Source organism: Cibotium barometz, chromosome 25 (assembly GCF_041138505.1).
Source record: "Cibotium barometz isolate CiBa-2024 chromosome 25, ASM4113850v1, whole genome shotgun sequence".
Taxonomy (NCBI): domain Eukaryota; kingdom Viridiplantae; phylum Streptophyta; class Polypodiopsida; order Cyatheales; family Cibotiaceae; genus Cibotium; species Cibotium barometz.
This window is the reverse complement of record NC_141070.1, coordinates 53,983,372-54,002,942: the sequence shown is the minus strand read 5'-3', so window position 1 is coordinate 54,002,942 and position 19,571 is coordinate 53,983,372. Positions and strand designations below refer to the sequence as shown.

Here is a 19,571-nt window from a genome sequence, read left to right as displayed (position 1 = left end):
CTCACTATGAGAGAGACGGATATGTGGTGCATCCCTGTCACATACTGGAATGGTGGTAGATGATCCATGTCTAGGCCATGCTGTGAGAACCAATGTGTGACCTGTGCATACCATGATCCTCTGTCTCCTGCCTCAGCCAGCTGTCTAGATGTCTCAAAAGCTCTGTATGACAATTTGTCTTGTGGCATCTCTCTGAATCTATCTAGCAGGCATATAGTCTGAAATATAGCCTCTACCATCATAGGAGGCACAACAAACTCTGCTCGGATAATGTCATGAGGTACTGACGGTTTGCTGCATATCATGCGTGCCATCATGAGGCCCTGTGGTCTCTCTATCTGTGTCCACCAATGGGTAGCAAGGCTTGGCGCCCATACCACTGCTCCATACATCAATGCCGGTGTGACTAATGTGTCAAATAGCCACCCCTTCGTCCAGGGCTGCTGAAAATGCGCCTGGTGGCACTGTCTCTCTAGCATAGCCAATGCTACATATCCCCGTGTCAATCTAGCTCTGGCTGTTGAACCCATGGTGAAGCGTGTGGCTGCTGCAGAGAAGGTAACCCCTAGGTACACGTATGATGTCACCACCACCACCTGGCGTCCTGCGAGAGTGAATGTCAGCTGACTCGTGCCCTGTCTCGATGTATGAAAGACCATAACCTTGGTTTTCCCAAGGTTCACAGTAAGATCCCTCTGTGTGCAAAAATCATCGAGTGCAGGTAGATGCTGCTGTAGACCTCCTAGAGACTCAGACACTAATACAATATCATCAGCATAAAGCATAATATGTACTGAGGTACCTGCTAAATCAACTCTATCTCTGTCTCCCCATGTAATGAAGTCAGCCACCTCATCAATGTATAACCCAAATAGCGTGGGGGAAAGTGGACATCCTTGCTTCACACCAATGGTGCTAGAAAGAAAGAAAGAAAGATATATTAAGCGTCTACTAAAGACCCAATGGGCCTATGAGACCAAAGTGGTACAATAATGTCCATGGCATATCTCATCATGGAATGGAAAATAAAACAGAATGAAAACATAAATATAGCTATCTCATTGAGAGAGAGAGAGAAAGAAAGAAAGATATATTAAGCGTTTACTAAAGACCCAATGGGCCTATGAGACCAAAGCGGTAAAATAATGTCCATGGCATATCTCATCATGGAATGGAAAATAAAACAGAATGAAAACATAAATATAGCTATCTCACTGGGGTGATACTCCATGGAAACTCGTCATGGAATACTAAGAACATAAAAACATGCGAGCAACATCAGCTCTGAGAGAGAGAGAGAGAGAGAAAAGCAATCGTGGGAGAGGTTGGTGGAAGAGGTCCAACCCCCCTTTGACATGTGCCACTGCCCACCTTTAATGAAGGTGGGCACCTTTCTAACCCCCCCCCCCCCCCCCCCCCCCCCCCCCCCATTAAAGAGAACCACATGGGGCTTAAATGGCCTACGGAGGTACCCACGATTTGGGCTGGCCTCTGGTGGTGCCTGGCTCCCCCTTGGCTTCTAAAGAGTTGACCTCAACTGAAAAGCCTCCAAATACACCTAAAGAAGCTATGGGTAATCTTTGGAGTAGTCTTCATCAACCCATTTTGCATCAATAGGCAAATAGTCTTCACAAGGTATCACTTGCAAAGCTTACCCAGCAAGTAGCTTTCTCTCCTTGTGAAACACAATCTGCTCAGGTTGAATAACTTCCTCTAGCTCATCAACCTCTGGCAGCTCTACTACAATAGGTTCTTTTCGCTCTAGCCCCACATACTTCCACAATAGACTCACATGAAAAGCATTGTGAATTCTCCAATGATCGAGCAATGCAAGCCGGAAAGCATTGTGAATTCCACCTGTGATGCCCCCCCACCCCCCAGGAGTTCTATCCAGCCCACCATGGGCCTTTGGTGGGTTGCTTGGGGACCCCAAGGAAAGTGCCTCTTTGTGGGGGACCAAGCAATCACCACCTTCAAGCGCTCAACACTCCCTCTCCCTCCCCTCGTGTCACGGTTGGATCCCCAACCGCGACTCGAGGGGAGGGAGAGGAAGTGTGGATCCAACCGCGACTCGAGGGGAGGGAGAGGGAGTGTTGAGCGCTTGAAGGTAGTGATTGCTTGGTCCCCCACAAAGAGGCACTTTCCTTCGGGTCCCCAAGCCAAAGGCCCATGGTGGGCTGGATAGAACTCCCAAGGGGGGGGAGGGGGGGGGGGGGGGGGGGCATCACACCACACCACCCCAAAACACCATCGAGGAACCACCCCCCCCCCTCCCCTTCCCTTCTGGAGACCATTGCCTCGTCATGATCCCGCTCTAGGCATCCAGATTACCACGAGGCCCTCTGACCCGCTCTACTCATCCAGATTCCCCCCCCCCCCACGCGGCCCCCTCACCATAGGTGATCCCTTCTTCCTCCATGCTCCCTCCTTAGCCCTCATCCCCCCCTCCCTTAATCATATTAATAGTTAAGTGGTTCCATATCTACGCACCCTATTACATATACAATACCAGAACCCAGGAACACATCAAGGTGTCCCATCGATACTCGCGAATCCTACTCCAAGTGGATGCTAGAGTGTAAACAACATCATATTAATAGTTAAGTGGTTCCCAGATCTGTGCACTTTATTACACATACAATTCCAGTACCCCAGGTACACATCAAGGCATCGCATCTATATACTGCTAGAGTGTAAGCAATATCTGACCAGGTAGCTGAAACTTCTTTAATTTCCAGATTGTGTTCACTCCTGGGATATCAGAAGCAGATGCACTCTTTAGAGGACCACATATTCACTTAATGACGATAGGTATTTTCATGATCACACACATCATGACTGTACGTAACCTGTTGGTCATCATCAAGAAATATCCTTCTTTCATCAAATAGGACTGATCTGCTGCTCCTTGCTATATAGGTACTATCTCATATCACCACTTTTAGACATCTTGTTTGCCCAGTTCAAGTTCATGTTTTTAGTAAAGCACCTGCTAGAGGGATTCAAGATAAACCTCTTAAGTGATGAAGCCTCAAATGGGGTGAAAATGAAAGTTTCCGACAATACCAAGGGCTTTACCCCAAACAGTCGAAGACATCACAAAATGTAGCCAATCCATCAGGTCCAATCTCTACTTGCAAGATTTCATCTCCAATAAACTAGTCAACGACAAACTATAGACTTTTAGCAATCTCATCGAAACAGCCAAGAGAATCCTATCCCTTGCTCAGAATATGCCACATGGTTCATGATAATTGTAGACAATCTCAAGGTAAGTGTATGAATCGACCACCTTCAACGGTTCCTCAATGTGAAGAATGACTTTGCATGCCCTCTCAAGCCGTGAAAAATCATAACCTTGCTTTGACCAAAGTCCAAGATCCCAATGGCCTTAAGTTCATCCAGTTGCTTGTTGAAACAATGAGAAAATTACAACAAATGTCATTGAGATAAAGAAGGATGGATTTAGGGTCTGGGCTAAAGGAAAAACAGCCCTTTCAAATCATGCCACTTTATCAACGTACATTCTACAGAAATGGTGATAGGGGATATTCTGTCACATATAGCTTTTCTTTAAGAAGATGACAAAGACAGTAGTACAACAAATGGAGTCCATTAATTATGTCGGAGCCCCTACCCGTGAGGTGGTCTCACACTTAAACAGCCTTGTGCACTAATTTCAATAAATTAATAAATCTTTGATCCTTTTTTAAGCCTTGGTGACTGCTAAGCCCAGCGTATTAGCTTCATAGTTATTGACTGAAAAGGCCACCATATTGGCTTCATAGATATTGGAAAGATTTAATGCACTTTACAAAGGATTGTTTCTCATATGTAGCTTGAGCTTCTATGAATGAAAAAGAAATAGAACACAATAAAACTTAAAATAGTCTGATAAAATCTTGTTAATACTTGGAAGCTCTTGTAGCTATATTCGAGTGTCTTGGGCATGCCAGCAGATAACCCCTTTTCATTCAACTTTTAAACAACATTCTAGGACATTCACTTGTAACTGATAACTTCTTTTAATTCACCTTTTATACAACACGTTAGAACATAGCTTAGAACATAGCTTGTATGAGACTGGAGAGTTCATCACGGACCTGGCATGGCTGTATTGTATCCGCCAGCCGTATCAGCAGGGGACGCAAGGAGCAAAAGACTCTATCTCTGTGTTTGTAAAGTTTCTCTCGAAAAATAAGTGTAACTTCCATGGGACCTTCAACATCATTGACCATGTCTTGAATCCATTGCTTTTCAAGTGATGCAAACTGCCAGATATCTATATCATTTTCGCCAAAGGCTAACTGGACATGTCAGTACATGATCTCAAAGATCATTGGTTGAATCATAAGTGTTCAAAACGAGTGCAAAGCATCTGGTTGAATAAACCGAAACAAAGAGAAGCAGGCAGAGTTGATAAACAACCCCATGCTACTTGCTGGAAAGTACAATTCTCAAATTCTCCAATGTTGATGGCAAGATCAGGCAAGGAGCTCTGCTCATGTGAACCGTCTTTCAAAGACCTCTGGTCAGCGTGTTGATGAGAGATTTGGATGAAGTCAATAGCAATACAATGCTCTGCAGCTTCCTGGCATATCGAACAAAAACACTTTAACACGTAAAAATTGTGAACAAAAGGAAACAGTCGTCTGAATATACTCACCTATAACAAAATGAAATGGCTATGTACTCACCAATAACACTTGTCTGAATGCAGCAGTTTCCTCCATAAGAAGGCCACTAAACATAACTATCTTCTTGCAACTATGCTGAGAACCCGAAAAAAGTAATCCATCTTTCAACTGGAGTATAGCTCCAAGGCTGGACACTGATAACCAGATCAGCATGTATCAGCCTATCAAGAAGATGCAACTTGTTTGCTCTTCAATACACAATATAAAGCTCCAGTGTAGAAATATCAAGTGGAGATGCATACTAAAGGCTCAAACACATGGTAAATTGTAACAACGCACTAATGATGACCATTGTGTCCAAGCATACTATTTAGTTGATGCTCACGTCAATGTCAATAGTTGCAGTCACAATATGCATGGTAATTTCAAAATGCAGCTGCATCAACTTTCTGAAAAATATTCAATGCTTCCATTGTTTTTTTTAAAACGTATTTACCTAAATTCCTTGTTCTTCTAAATGAAGCTTCTATGTTTGCAACAAGATGAGACGTTTTTGCTCCCAAATAAAGCTTGCATTGGATTGAAATACTTGACAGACAAACACCTTTTCTGAATGGATATGCAGAGTATGCCAGGTGGAGGTTGAGAGTGAGGAACATTATGTATACAGATGCAGAGCATATAGTGTCATTAGAGAGAGATACACCACCATCTTCAGTGGACATCCCTCACTCCACCAGATCATGGAATCCGCAGACCAGCGCAGATTTGGCCAGTTCTTGCTAGAGAGACAGATCCATAGAGAGACACTCCTACGGACTCATACCACAGGGAGAGGTGGGCGACAGCTCCAGCTCCAGCTCACTGATTTCTTCCAGCTCACTGATTTCTCCCAGTGCCTACCCTGACATAGGGGGGGGGTTACACTTCAGCGCACTGCAGACCTCCGATCTACACGGAGACCATGAGCACCAGGCTACCAGACTCCAAGACTACATCAGAGATAGATCACAGAGATACAGGCTCGACATCAGCACCATATCCAGGAGCGGCTAGCTTACTAACACTCACACCCGGAGATCATGCTCCGAGGTATTTTTGCCTCGCCATCGCCTATGTATCACATATTACACCCCCATTATGGTACTGGTTGGAGCTAGACAGATCTGCACCGCATTCTTGTATACCCTAGGCATATAGGTTGCATATTGAGCCTCTAGCAGTAGTGGTCCATCCATCACACCCCCCACTAGTTCAGTACTTTCATACTTTATTTCATGTTCATTTTGTCCTTTTTTTTCTGGACATCCAGAAGACATTGACAGTTGTACATTGATTTGTCTCATAGGTCAAGTTCGGCCTCTAGTAGACATTAATACAGCTCTCTCTCGCATCGTCTATATATATGCTGGTGCTCAATGATGGCACGAGACCTATGAGACCAAGCTAGAGATTGCGGTTTAGAACTGCATTGGTGTCTTCAGGACAGATGCAGGCCTGTTCGAGGAGACATTTAGAGGGAGAGACTTGGTCTTATACACAGAGACACATCAATGCCAGGGGAGTCGGCTTCCAGAGGTGAGAGGATAGACATGGGAGTCTGTTCACCCCACACACCCACACACAGTAAGGGGGTACACGAGGGTCGGGAGGGGTAGGGATCTTCTTTGTGTATATAGAGCAGAGAAACACGCCTCTATCTCTCTTTCTCTTGTGCTGTAATTTTCTGCATTGCGTTTTGCTCTCGTGTTCCCAGATCTGGTCATCATCTCCACTGCGCATTCTAACAAATGAAGCCTCTCAAGGGCACTTGGGCAAAGTATGGTTTGTGATGCATGGACAAATGTGTGGAAGAGAAATGTGTACAACATTCTTGTGTCTTCCTGCAAAGGCACAATGTTCATTCATGCCATAGATGCATCGATGGTAGGGACAGTGGTTATAGGGAAGTTCATTATGTCCCACATGCACCAAGCAATCAATGAAATTGGCCTTGATAACATTGTGCAAGTGATCATGGACAATGGGTCCAATTGTGTATCCATGGACAAGATGTTAGGAGGAGTTCCCCAAGATTGTGTGGACACCTTGTGCAACGAACAGCCTTGACTTGATGATTGAGGATGTGGGGAAGCTTGATTGCGTGAGCCATGTATTTTCAGTTGCATCTTGCATGGTGAACGTTGTCACAAAGAGGCCAAAGGTTCTAAGCATGTACGGGACCAACAATGATCTTGAGCTTCTAAAGCCCTCCAAAACTCGGTTCGCATATATGTTTATTGTGGTGGAGAGACTAGTGAGAGTGCGACATGGCTTATTGCGCATGTCTCTTCTTGTGTTGTGTTCTGCTACTTGGTGTCCGTTGTGTTGCATTGTGAGCATCGAGGACTCCGGGCATACTATCTAGAGAAGAGCCACCACGTAGTGTGCCGGGCAACCAGCCCTGCTATAGGTACACTAAACTTTGGCACACCCGGTGGGATTCTCAAAACTGGGAGTCCTGATAGCTCACCCTTTCCTCTCTGTTGCGTCCTCGTTCCGTGATGCGTCCTCTCTGCATGCGTTGCGTCCTCTTTCCATATTGTGTCCTCTCTGCATGCCCAATACACGCTCCCGTGGTAGATTGGTTAGCCCATCCAAAAATCCTCTCTCAATATGCTGCTATACAGTCAGAAGAGGTTCAGCAACGTGCCACCCAAGGAACCTCCTCCACCTCTTCCTATGGTGGCTCTTACCTTGGTAACCCCACCCTCGGCAACACAGGAGGCCAAGCCAACCGTCCTGGTCCAACCAATCCTCCACGCGCAAAACCAACAAGGGGATGAGCCAGATGATAAAGCTCTGTCTGTTCCCCGCACAATCATTGATCAGTCCTTCTTGCAGACCTCCAAGGACCTCTACAACCAACCTTCCGTGTCAGACAAACCACCTACCCCCTCTCTTCCACATTCCAAACCACAGCTTACACCTTTCTCTGTGGAGGATCTACTCAAGGAACCTCCTCCACCTCTTCCTATGGTGGCTCTAACCTTGGTAACCCCACCCTCGGCAACACGGGAGGCCAAGCCAACCCTCCTGGTCCAACCAATCCTCCTTGCGCAAAACCAACAAGGGGATGAGCCGAATGATAAAGCTATGTCTATTCCCCGCAGAGTCATAGATCAGTCCTTCTTGCAGACCTTCAAGGACCTCTACAACCAACCTTCCGTGTCAGACAAACCACCTACCCTCTCTCTTCCACATTCCAAACCACAGCTTACACCTTTCTCTGTGGAGGATCTACTCAAGGGAAATACCATGTCAGTGAACCTCTTTGATCTACTCCAGATTAGCCCAAACGTCCTACAATGTCTCAGTACACTATTGCAACAATTCAATGGTACGACCACCAATTTTAGTGGTGGGAAGTATGGTGGGTTTCCCCTTCCCTCCGGTGTTGCCGGTTGCATAGGTATTAGCCGTACCAATCCCTCCCTGATAGACTATCGTAGCCTCTGCCTCTCTATGGAGATTCATGGTACCCCACCATCTAGGGCAATCATCGACGGTGGTTCTGGGGTAAACCTCATGCCGGAATTCACACTCCATGCAGTAGGCCTCAAGGTGACATGGCCAACCAACTCCTATGTTTGGATGGCCGACCTTGAAAGAAAGTCAAGCAAATAGAAAACACAGATGTAGGCCCAAGTACGAGACCTGTAAATGCTGGAAACTGATGTTTATTGCTTAAAACTGAGCACGAGGGAAGCCCATAGGTGCTGTACAATGATAAGAAGCAAAAGCAGCTGCTAATGACCTCTAACAAGATGCAAAAGAATGAGATGAAATGGGGGAAAGTTCAAAGGGGAGTCAGCCCTTATATACTCCCCCAGAGTGTTGGTCGGCTAGCTGTAGCAGGCCGACAACAAACGAGTAGCATAAAATGCTTTAAAAATGGTAGAAAATTGCTGAATAATATCTGCTAAAATATGCCAATGCAGGATCTCATAAAATGACCAGTACAAGCATGAAAAGATGATGTAGACCCTCTGGAGATGATATAATCCAACACCTTGTCTTCAACGCTAGAGGGGCAGTCCAATACCAACACGCTGAAGTAACACCTCCACCAAAGTAGCTCTCCGAAGTGGTTTAGTGAAGAGATCAGCTACATTGTCCTTGGTAGAACAGTAGGCCAATCGAAGAATTCCCAACTCGATCCAATCACGTACAAAATAATAATGCACTGCAATATGCTTAAATCGTCCTCGTATCACAGGATTCTGTGCTAGAGCAATAGCACTCTAAGAATCCGAGAAGATAGTAACCGGGGAAGTGTCGGCACAACACAAATGCTCCAGAATTTGGTGAATCCAAAGTGCCTCCGTGGAGGAGAGAAGGTAGGATTTATACTCAACCTTGGTGGAAGAAGCAAAAACAGTCCTCTGCTTTTGAGACTTCCAAGAAACCAATCTAGAACCAAGCATGAAGCAATATCAAGATATAGACCTCCGAGTATCAATACAGCCTGCCCAATCAGAATCTATGAAGCCAACCAAATCAACACCACTGGAGTAGATGATACCATAGTCTGAAGTACCTCAAAGATAATGAAGAACTCTCAAAGTTTCCTGCCAATGAGACCTTCGAGCGGCTGATGAGAACTGGCTAAGAACACTCGTAGCATAGGAGATGTTTGGACGGGTGTTGGCAAGGTAAAGCAATGAGCCAATAATCTGTCGACACTTTGTGGAATCCACGAAGGGTGTATCATCCTCCTTGGATAACTTGGCATTGGGATCCATGGGACGAGAGAGATGTACAATCTGACAACCCATAAAGTGAGAGCAGCTTCTTCACATACTTCTGCTGAGAAATGAAATACATTCATCTTTCTACCAAACTTCCAACCCAAGAAAATAATGTAGAAGGCCAAGATCAGGCATCTCAAATGAGTCTGAAAGCTTGGACTAAACCTATGTGACCAACCCAGTATCTGAGCCAGAAAGAATGAGGTCATCAACATACAAAACAATGACACAAATATCTCCATCAGAAAGAAGCACATAGAGATAGCTATCAACATATGCCCTCTCAAAGCCAAGAGATAACAAGAAGGCATCAATCTTCTGAACCAAGCACCGGGTGCCTGTTTGAGACCATAAAGAGCTTTCTGCAGATGATATACATGGGTGTCCTGTCCCTAAATCACAAAACCAAGAGGCTGCTCAACATAAACTCCTCTAAATCTCCATTCGAAAAAGCAGATTTGACATCCATCTGGAACACAGGCCATCTGAAGTTTGCAACCAAACAGCACGGGCGATTCCACCGGGATAACTTTTTATTCTAACGTAGTCAAAATCATTTGTGATCGAGCTGATCCAATTACATCTATAAGATACTTGGTCAGATCAAGGAAGAAACTTGCACTTGGATCATTGGGATCAACGCTTCTTTCCCCATTCAAGAGGCACAGCCGTTGATTCCTATCCATAGAACAGTTTACTGTCCGAGATTTATTTTATCTATCGTAAAAACAAAAGTTTGAGTCTCGATTTACGGATTCATCAGTCCAGCCTAACCCCATCCACCAGTCCCATGGGTTAGCCAACCGCCCAACCACTGTAGTGATGGGATCCAATTAAGAATTTGGTTAGGTTTTGTCTCGGGTACCAAGGAAAAGAGTTCCAAGGCCCCCTAGCCGGATGTTCATGCAAAAATAAAACTAGTCACACCACTCACACACCCAATATGAAATTGCCTTTTCACAGATTCAACCAGTTTAAAACAATCCTTTAATAAAACCATAGTATCACTGATCACCATCTTCTAATTTATCCAGTTGATTCTTAATTTTCCCATCATTCCTTCATCAGAGTATCTATGGCATCATTGGCAACTAGGACGCTCACCACCTATCCACTCAGGGGCCGTTTCCTAATTCCTAGCCCATAATACTCGGCAATATAATCACTTATCAAGATGGACTCTCGTTGAAGATCAGCAAGATCAACCAACAGATCCATATAAAGAGCCGTGGACTCATCCATTGAAGACCAGCAAGGTCAATCAACCAGATCCATGCCCGATTTCACAAAACAACTTCTACTCTTGTTCCAATATCTTCCTCGACGCACGTGTGGGTATCCTAGGCGACCCAGAGCCCGAGCACCGTATGGTCAGGAAGGGCAGCCCTTTGCCATTGGGCCCGAGGAAGATATTCTTTCTTCCCTACTCCAGCTACTTTGACCTTGTTGAGGAAGACCGGAACCATTTCCCGATTACTCTCAGATTTCCAGGTCTTCCATGCGCATATTGGCCTATGTTAGAGGCCATCGGGTCTGCCTTTGGGCTTGTTCTTCAAGTGCCCCCCCTTCACGCCTTGCCGACATCTTCTGTCCAGGTGGTCACTGCCTCGGCGGATGCTGTCCCCAAGGTCACGGTTCTTGCCCGTGACATTAAGCTCTTTGAGGACTATGTTTTGCTTCCGGGCCCTTGTGGCCCTTTGAAGCAACGTATGGAGATTGCAGGTAAACCCAATCAGTGCCAGGTTTGTCACCAACAGGGTCACTTTGCTCAAGATTGTCCTCGGGCTCGAGGTCACGGAGGCCTCGTAAGCGTGCCTTCAAGCGCCACCTCCCTTGGTTCCTTCCCGTCCTTCAATCCGCCAGGTGCGGCGTGCTGTCTCACGCCCACCCCCCTGGTGCGATTGATGGGAAGGCTTCCCCGGATCATGTACAGATAGATGATGTTTCTGGTCAGAGGGATGTGTCAGCTGATGCATCTTTGCAAAGAGATCATATTTCAGATCAAGATGACTTTGTGGAGTCCTCTCTACTTGGAGGGGGCGATATGCAGGATGTTCAGCATAGTGGGGATCATGTATTGCAGGATTTTCCGCATGATGCCATTGCCCTTGATGCCCCGCAGGGCGAACAGGTTTCTCGTACATATGCAGGCACGGTGCAGGGCCTCGGACAAAGGCATGTCAGTGGACTTTGCCCTGTGGATTTTCCCGTCCTCCAGCATTATGGGAGGCGTCCTCAAGCTGTCCATTGTCTTCTTAGATCGGGGGTCAAACCCTCTTCTCTTCCATGAGAATCGTCTCATGGAATGTTCAGGGCCTTGGAGGGCTTTCCACCCGTGGTAGGAAGCGCCTTCTGAAGGACCAACTTCACCCTGCTGTTACAGGAGGGTCTGTGGATGTGCTTTTGTTGCAGGAACACAAATTGGATAGATCTCAGTGTGGCAAAACTGGTAAGATGCTTTCTGGCCACACCTTCTGGTCCTCGGCAGTTGGGACTAGAGGGGGTGTTTGTATTTCAGTGGCAGCATCTATTATACCTCATGTTATTGGACACGGTGTTATCATCCCTGCTAGAGCGCAGTGGATCTTGATCATGCATGAGGGTCAGAAATTGGGAATCTTGAATATCTATGCACCTAACGTGAGAGGTGAAAGGGTGGCCTTTTGGAACACCATTAAAAATGTCATTCCCCAAGTTGATCATTGGATAGTGGGAAGAGATTTTAATATGGTTGAGCAACCTTCTGACAAGAAGGGTGGACGCGAAGGGGGTTTACACCCTTTGGAGCGAGCCTCATGGGAGAGGTTCACGCTTTCCTTTTTTGGAAGGGATTGCTGGACTGAGGATGACTTCCAGAGAAGGCCAAATTCCTTATCTTTCTCTTGGCATAACCGTAGGAGCGGGGATGAGAGCATCTTTGCACGTCTGGACAGGTTTTATGTGGATGATTGGTCCTTGGACAGAGGAGGCACCATTGCTATTATGCCTCGCACCACCAAATCCGATCATTGCCCCGTCGTTTTGTGTCTCAGGGAGCCTGGGGCTTGCTCGGCCTCTCCCCGTATCCGTATCCCTGACTCTCTTTATCTAGATGCTGACATTTCCCTTGAGATCAGAGAGAGATGGAGATCTTGTGATGGTCCTGATCCTCGTCATAATATTGCGCTAGCTCTTGAGACGACCAGCCATCATTATCATAGCATTGCCTTGTCTAAGAAGCAGGTGGCTTTGGACAAGGAGAGAGCTATTAGGCGTAGGATTGCTGCTCTTCAGAGGGAACATGAAAAGCATCCAAATGCGACTTGGATTACAGACCTCTTGACCACAGTTAGAGCAGAGCTGCAGTTGGCCATGGACAAGAGGGCTGAGTTCGCCTTTCATGCGAACGAGGCCTTTTGGGACTCAAATGGGTGGCAGATGCAACAAAAAGTTTTTTTCAGCACACAGGCCTTCCCATAGCAGGGACTCTGTGAGGTACTTTCAGGATTCACAGGGTGTGGTTCCTGATAAGGTGAGGGATATTGCTTCAAAATTTTATCAGTCTTTGTTGCCTTCAGAGGTGCCCTCCCCTCAGAGAGATGTGGCACAGCAGAAAGTTTGGGAGTGCATGCCCAGGCTCATTATAGATGCTATGTGTTCTTCCCTGGATGCCCCTTTCTCGAAGGATGAATTCCTTCACGCACAGCATGCTCTTTCCAGGGATTTATGCCCCGGGGATGATGGTCTTTCTCCCGCCGGTGTCGGGTATGATGCCTCCATACCTCATGGAGGGGCTGATTCACCTTATCCCCAAGAGTGGGGACAAGACTGACATCAAGCAATGGAGGCCCATCACCCTCCTTGGATCTGCATATAAAATCTTAGCTAAAGCCTTGAGTATAAGGTTGCAGCCGATTCTCCAAAGGACTATCCATGATACCTAGAATGGGTTCCTCCAAGGAAGGAGTATATTTGATAGCATCTTTTCTTTCTGGGAAGCTGTCGAGTGGGCAAAGGCTAGTCAACAACCTCTTGCCATTCTTTTGCTTGATTTTGAAAAAGCTTATGATAGAGTGGATTGAGATTTTTTGGAAGGCACTATGGCACACATGGGGTTTTCCCAAAACTGGATCAAAGGTGTGTCTTACCTATACAGGGAGACTCATAGCACTGTTTTAGCCTGTGGGGGGCATGGTGAGCGTTTTCAGATTTCCCATTCAGTTAGGCAGGGCTGTCCCCTTGCCCCTTTACTGTACCTCATTGTAGCTGAGGCTAAGAGCAGGTTTCTTCGGGCTCCCCCTGGTGTTGTGGGTCTCACGGTGCCTTTATGTACGGAGGAAGAGTTATTGGACTCTGAGTCAGCAGATGATACGGCGTTGTTCCTTGAGGCTTCACATGCTTGTTTATGTGCTTTCCGGACAGCCTTAGAGGCCTTTTGTTTGGCAGCAGGAGCTACTATCAATTGGCATAAGTCAATTGGTTTTTGGATCAATGATTCTCCTCTTGCAGATTGGGGTACAAATGTTGGTTTTACTTGGATTGAGAGAGGACGCTCTGCTAGATACCTTGGTTGTCATGTGGGTGTCGACTTGGCCTCTAGAGCTTTGGTGGTTAACCAAGTTTTGCTAGCCACGACTTGGTTTATCGCTTCATGCTGGATTTTTCAGAAGGGCTGCATTGGATAGCTTCGTCACCTTATTCGAAACTTTCTTTGGTCAGGGCTTGATGGAAATGCACACATCAGGGCTAGAGTTGCTTGGGAAACCATTATCAGGCCTAAGCAGGAAGGGGGATTGAATATCATTGACCCTGAGATGCAATGTAAGGCTTTGCTATGTAAGCTGGTTGTTGGGGGCTTTCTTCCAGGCTCTGAGCCATGGAAGGACTTTCTCATGCAGCAGATCATGAAGTGTGTCCCTGTTCCCGGAGGTGACTGGACTCTCAACTCACGCTTTATTTTTTCGGATGCAGTTCACCGCTCCCCTTCATCCCCCTTGGTTAGGTCCCTCTTACGGGCCTGGGACTGCCTGAGGAGTTTTTTGGTACACATCCCCCCGCGTTCAGCGGAGGAAGTTAACCGACAACCCATTCTGTGGAATGATTTGATCTTAGATGTGCATGGTAGGCCTCTTGGGGCAGCTATGCATATTCTTTGGGCTGGCTGGGAGACTCTTTGCCCCACAATGTTGGCTTGGAAGAGGTGTCAGAGCCTCACCGAGGTACAGAGATTGGATCTCACGCAGCATTTGAGAGGCTCTAGTCGGAGGATTGCACAGATTGACGCAGCCATTCCCAACCACTGGATTATTGGATCTTTCTTGGAAGACCGTCATCATTCTTGGTTTGGGGTTTTTTCTAGGACAGGTGTTCCTCTTCAGGTTATGGGTCTCCCCTTGCCTAGGGAGGATGATGTACCGGTCTTTTTTTCTATACAGGATGGACGGCAGTTGGAGAGATGTGATGTGCAAGACCTTATTGAGGGCCCCCAGATTCATCCAGTCAGAGTTGTTGGCAGGTTAGGGAAGCACGTCTTTGTTGACCCCCCCCTCCCCCCCCCCCCCCCCCCCAAGGATGATCACAGAGAGTGTTAGCCTTTGGTTGTATGGTGGCTGCCCTATCAAACATTTGCATTGGGACCCCGGTGAGTGGGTGTGGAAGAATGCTTGTAACCCCTTGAAAAGCATGCCTTTTTTCAGTTATACGTTGCGGAATGCCAGACATCTTATCTTGGGACACATTCAGAGTGTCCCTACTCTTAGACCCCATTGGAAATCTTACGGCATTCGACTGACATTCAGAGGGTTTTTTGGCGGAGATTGTGGCATTCTTATAGGAAGCCACAGATTTCCTCCTTTATCTGGGTTTCTCTTCATGGTGGTCTGGCCACCAATCACTGGCCACCAATCAGTGGAGGTCAGTTACTGGTGCTTGCCCACAGCATGCCCTAGATGTGCAGGAGTTTCAGAGTCAGTTTACCATTGTTTATGGGAATGCAGGGAAGCACAGAGGATTTGGTCTGCGATTGCACATTTCTTTGGTAGGATTAAGAGGGATGCTATCATTTCTTTTGGTTCTATCATTTGATTGACACAGTCTGGGCCACAGCTGAGATTCGAGGAGACTGACAGGAGCTTGGCCATTATGGTTAGGCAAGGAGTTGCTCGGCAGTGTTGTCTTCAGGATTTGCCACTTTCACACTTTGTCCCTCCGACACAGAGTTTAGACAGTTCTTGGGAGATTATTGCTAGCATCTCAGCCTGGAATATCTGGAAGGCTAGATGCACCGAGGCTATTGAGGGTACTCCCGTTCTTGTTTCTCAGTGTCTTTGCAAGATTTGGAGTGATATTATTCACACCATCATGGCTACCTGGGCCAGAATCCAAGGATCTTCGAGGGCTGCGGAGAGGAAGCGCGGCCAGTTTATGAGAGAGTGGGACATTGGTATCTTTTTCATGTCCTCTCATTCGGGACCCTATTGGCAGCACAGGGCTCTTGATTGGTTGAGATCTCCACCTTTCTTGGTGTGAAATCTCCATTTTGTAAAAAAAAAATCATACGTAATAGAAGTCTCCTTTCTAGGGAAAAGGAAAAAAAAAACAGGACTTGTAGAGGGATTGGGAGATGTAGAAGCTAGTGCAATAGGAACATGAGGCTGTAAAGTAGCAGTTGGCACCAAGATTGCAACAGGGGGAGGAGGAGGAGGAGTTGGACGTGGAAGAGGTATAAGATCACTAGCATGCCGACAATGAATCATCCAAAAAGTCGGAAGATGCATGAGATGGAGAGGAATCAATACCAAACAAGCTCTCATCAAACCGAGCATCACGAAAAATGATGATGTCATCAACCTCCGAATCCCAAAAACGGTACCCTTAGGATCTCAAACTGTAGCCTGGAAAGATCATCCTCTTTGACTTCAGTGTGAGTGTGGTCCTTTTCTTATCTGGGACATGCACATAAGCCACACAACCGAAAACACGTAGATGAGAAACAGAAGGCAGAAGGCTGTGTCCTGTAAAAGCCTCCTCCAAAGTCATCCCCTCAACCGCTTTTGTGAGAGAGCAATTAATGAGATAAACTGAGGTAGCCATAGCTTCACCCCAAAAAGCAAGAGGGAGACCTGCATGGTGCAACAAAGCACAAGCCATCACTTTGACGATTCGGTTCTTTCGTTCCACAACTCAATTCTGCTGAGGAGTGCAAGGAACTGTAGTTTGTCGGTGAATGCCCTTCGAAGCAAGGAAGTCATCAAATGGTACAAACTCGCCACCATTATCAGTCTGGAGGAATGAAACTCTACCCCCAGATTGATTTTCCACCATCGCGATCCAAGTCTTGAAACTAGCAAAAGCATGAAACTACAGTCTGCCAGTTCAAAAAGGTTTCCAAGAGCCTATAAAAAGGCAAGGCATTGTTCTTTGTAGATCATCTGAAGGGTTTTTGGAGCCAGTCAAGAGTCCATTAGAAGGTCTTAGTTTACCTTGTGGAAGGCCAAAGGCCTTAGATTTTGTACAATCATACTAAAAGCTTTTGTACTAATAGTATATAAAAATACAACTCTCTCTCTCTCCTCTCTTTGTCTTTGTTGGTAATTTGCATCTAAGTTCCTATTCAATTGCTTAGGGTTGAAGGAAGACACACAAAGCTTCCGCACATATGACATTGGTACCAAAGCATCAGGCTCAGCAAAGCTAAGTGCTGAAGGCGTCCCAAGATGGTGCACAGGTCTAAGGAGAGTACCACAGCCAGAGTATGAGGCTAGTCGATGTCAACAAAACCCAAGGGAATGGCAGCCCTAAGAGTTGGATGTCATTTGGGGCATACCAAGGAAGGATCTATTGAAAGATGTGATCTACATTAGTTGTAGGCACATTACCTTAGGTGGGTGGTTTTAATACTTTGTAAGCTATGGGACTATGATATGATTAATCATAGTGGTCCAAGGTGATCTTAGCTATCTTAGGCACCTTTTGGATATGTGGAGGAGGAGGATCTTGTGGGGAGACAAGTGGCATGCCCACTTGATCTAGGCGCCCCCCTTTGGCTTAATGTATAAATAACCCCACACCATATGTGGGATGACACTTCTTTGTTGTAGCCTTTGTGGTGTATTCCTTTGGAGAGCAATAGAGAAGTGAGCCTTTGTGGCAACAATACTCTAGGCTTTGTCTCTTGCCTATGCAAGCTTCATTCTATTTTGTGAGTAGTCATCTATTCTAGAGGCAAACCTTCTATGCTTGTTCTTGTTAAATTTATAGCAATGTGATAAGCTATGGTGGATCAAATGCTAGAATCAACATCATTAACAAAGAGATTAGACGATAATTAAGACGTGATTAGTGAGCAATTAACTGATAGCTTAGTGTAGGCATGGATAATCAAAAACCAACAAATTCTCATTAGGCCAATGCCTCAATTTATAGAGTTTACATCCAAGCATCTAATCCCACTGATTTCTCCTTGATTCACTCCACCTCTTTTGCTTGATTCTCTCCACCTCTCCCAGAATATCTCCACACCTCCTAAATCTCCTCATGTTACCCTTTATTCTCTCCCAGTAGATTCTTCTCACCTTTTCACAAGTTCTCACATTTACAGATTCTCTTTTACAACCTCTAGGCAAGGGCTTGTTCCCGCACACACCTTATTCACTTGTATATTTCAACCTCTCTCCTCAAGTGAATACTCCTAGCACACCTATACCCTATACCAAGTTTCCCTCTTACTTGATAGTCTGTGACCAATGCCTCAAGTCCCTAAACTCATAGTCCTTGACACTCTCTCTCTCTCTGTGTCCAAGGCTACTATAAGTGCCCGTGACCTTGACTAAAGTGCTCACACATACATCTACCACATGGCCTACATCATCAGTGGCTCAAAGGTGATTTTACTTTGCTGGGACAAGTTACATTGGGTTGTGGGGTTTCTCTCTCTCTCTCTCTCTCTCTCTCTCTCTCTCTCTCTCTCTCTCAGAAAATCCACTGCTTTAGGAGCCTCCATGAAGTTTGCCGATGTCGTTCCTTCTCCACTGGGTTTGCTGTAGCAGTCTCTTGCCATGTGTCCTGGCTTTCCACAGTTGTGGCAAGTGAAGGTCCTTCCTCCTACTCTACCTCGTCCTCGTCCTCGTCCTCCTCCTCCTCCTCCTCCTCCTTGGGTGAAGAATGCTTTTTCTTCTCCTGCTTTTGAGTCGAGTCATTTCTTCTCTTTGCCTCTGCTGTCTTGCTCTAGTAGAGCTCCTTCTATCTCGTGTAGCTTCAATTCAGGTACATTCTTTAGTGTTGTTACAATATTTTCATATTCACCTTTGTCCACACTCTTCAGAAGCACTGCTAGTGCCTCATCATCTTCTACCTTTTTGCCAATAGCTGCCACTTGTTGCTTAATGCTTTTATATCTATTCAAGTGTGTGATTAAAGGTTCACTTTCCTTCATATCCAATTTGTAGAATTGCATTAACAGATTTATCTTTGAATTTTTAGCTTGTGCGCCAAATAATTTATTGAGTTCATCCCATGCATCTTTTGCCCATTGTATCCCTGTGATGTGATGAATGATTTCATCATTTAAACTGAGTGCAATAAGTCCCAATGCTTTTTCATTCCTGCTCTTCCACTCATTTTTCCCTCACACCTCTGGACATTCATCTCTTCCCTCAACTAGCCCCCACAGATTTTTCCTCATGAGCAGATACATGGTTTTTGTCTGCCATGCGTAAAACTCTCCCCATTAAATTTGGCTCTCTTGTGCTGTACTCATGATGATGTGAAGGGGGTCTTACCTCTTGATCCAATTTCAAGATTCAAGGGCAGTGTCTACCCTTTTACAACTCAATCTGGTGTTTAGGAGATGATCACAACAGATTTACCATTAAATCAAGGATAACCAATTTGTATAGAATGGTTGGAGTATCAAAACATCTCCGAATTGCAATCTGAAGTTATAGGGATCTGTATCAAATACCTAATGGTTAATTTGAACACTCAATTACACCAAAAAACAATGATTAGCATTGATTAATCACTGATTAGCAAATTAATCCTCTGTTTTGTGTGCAGAAAACAGAGTATGCACGGAGCCCAGATCTGAGGCCTTAGAGTTCAAATGAGCTCAAATCCTTCCAAGGCCATCAATAGCAATTAGTCTAGTAGAGGTGTCACGTGCATC

At 45.7% G+C, this 19,571-nt stretch overlaps 1 protein-coding gene across 1 annotated transcript in view; it reads right to left on the bottom strand.

The window, feature by feature from the left end:
* Nucleotides 1-19,571, bottom strand: part of LOC147624734 (uncharacterized) — a 60,489-nt gene that overhangs the window by 18,641 nt on the left and 22,277 nt on the right. Inside the window, exons 4-6 of the mRNA XM_086819766.1 lie at nucleotides 4,698-4,831; nucleotides 4,429-4,591; nucleotides 4,104-4,282 (exon numbers count right to left, since the gene is read on the bottom strand). Coding sequence (XP_086675892.1) covers nucleotides 4,104-4,282; nucleotides 4,429-4,591; nucleotides 4,698-4,831 — 476 coding nt within the window. The remainder of the gene's footprint in view (nucleotides 1-4,103; nucleotides 4,283-4,428; nucleotides 4,592-4,697; nucleotides 4,832-19,571) is intronic.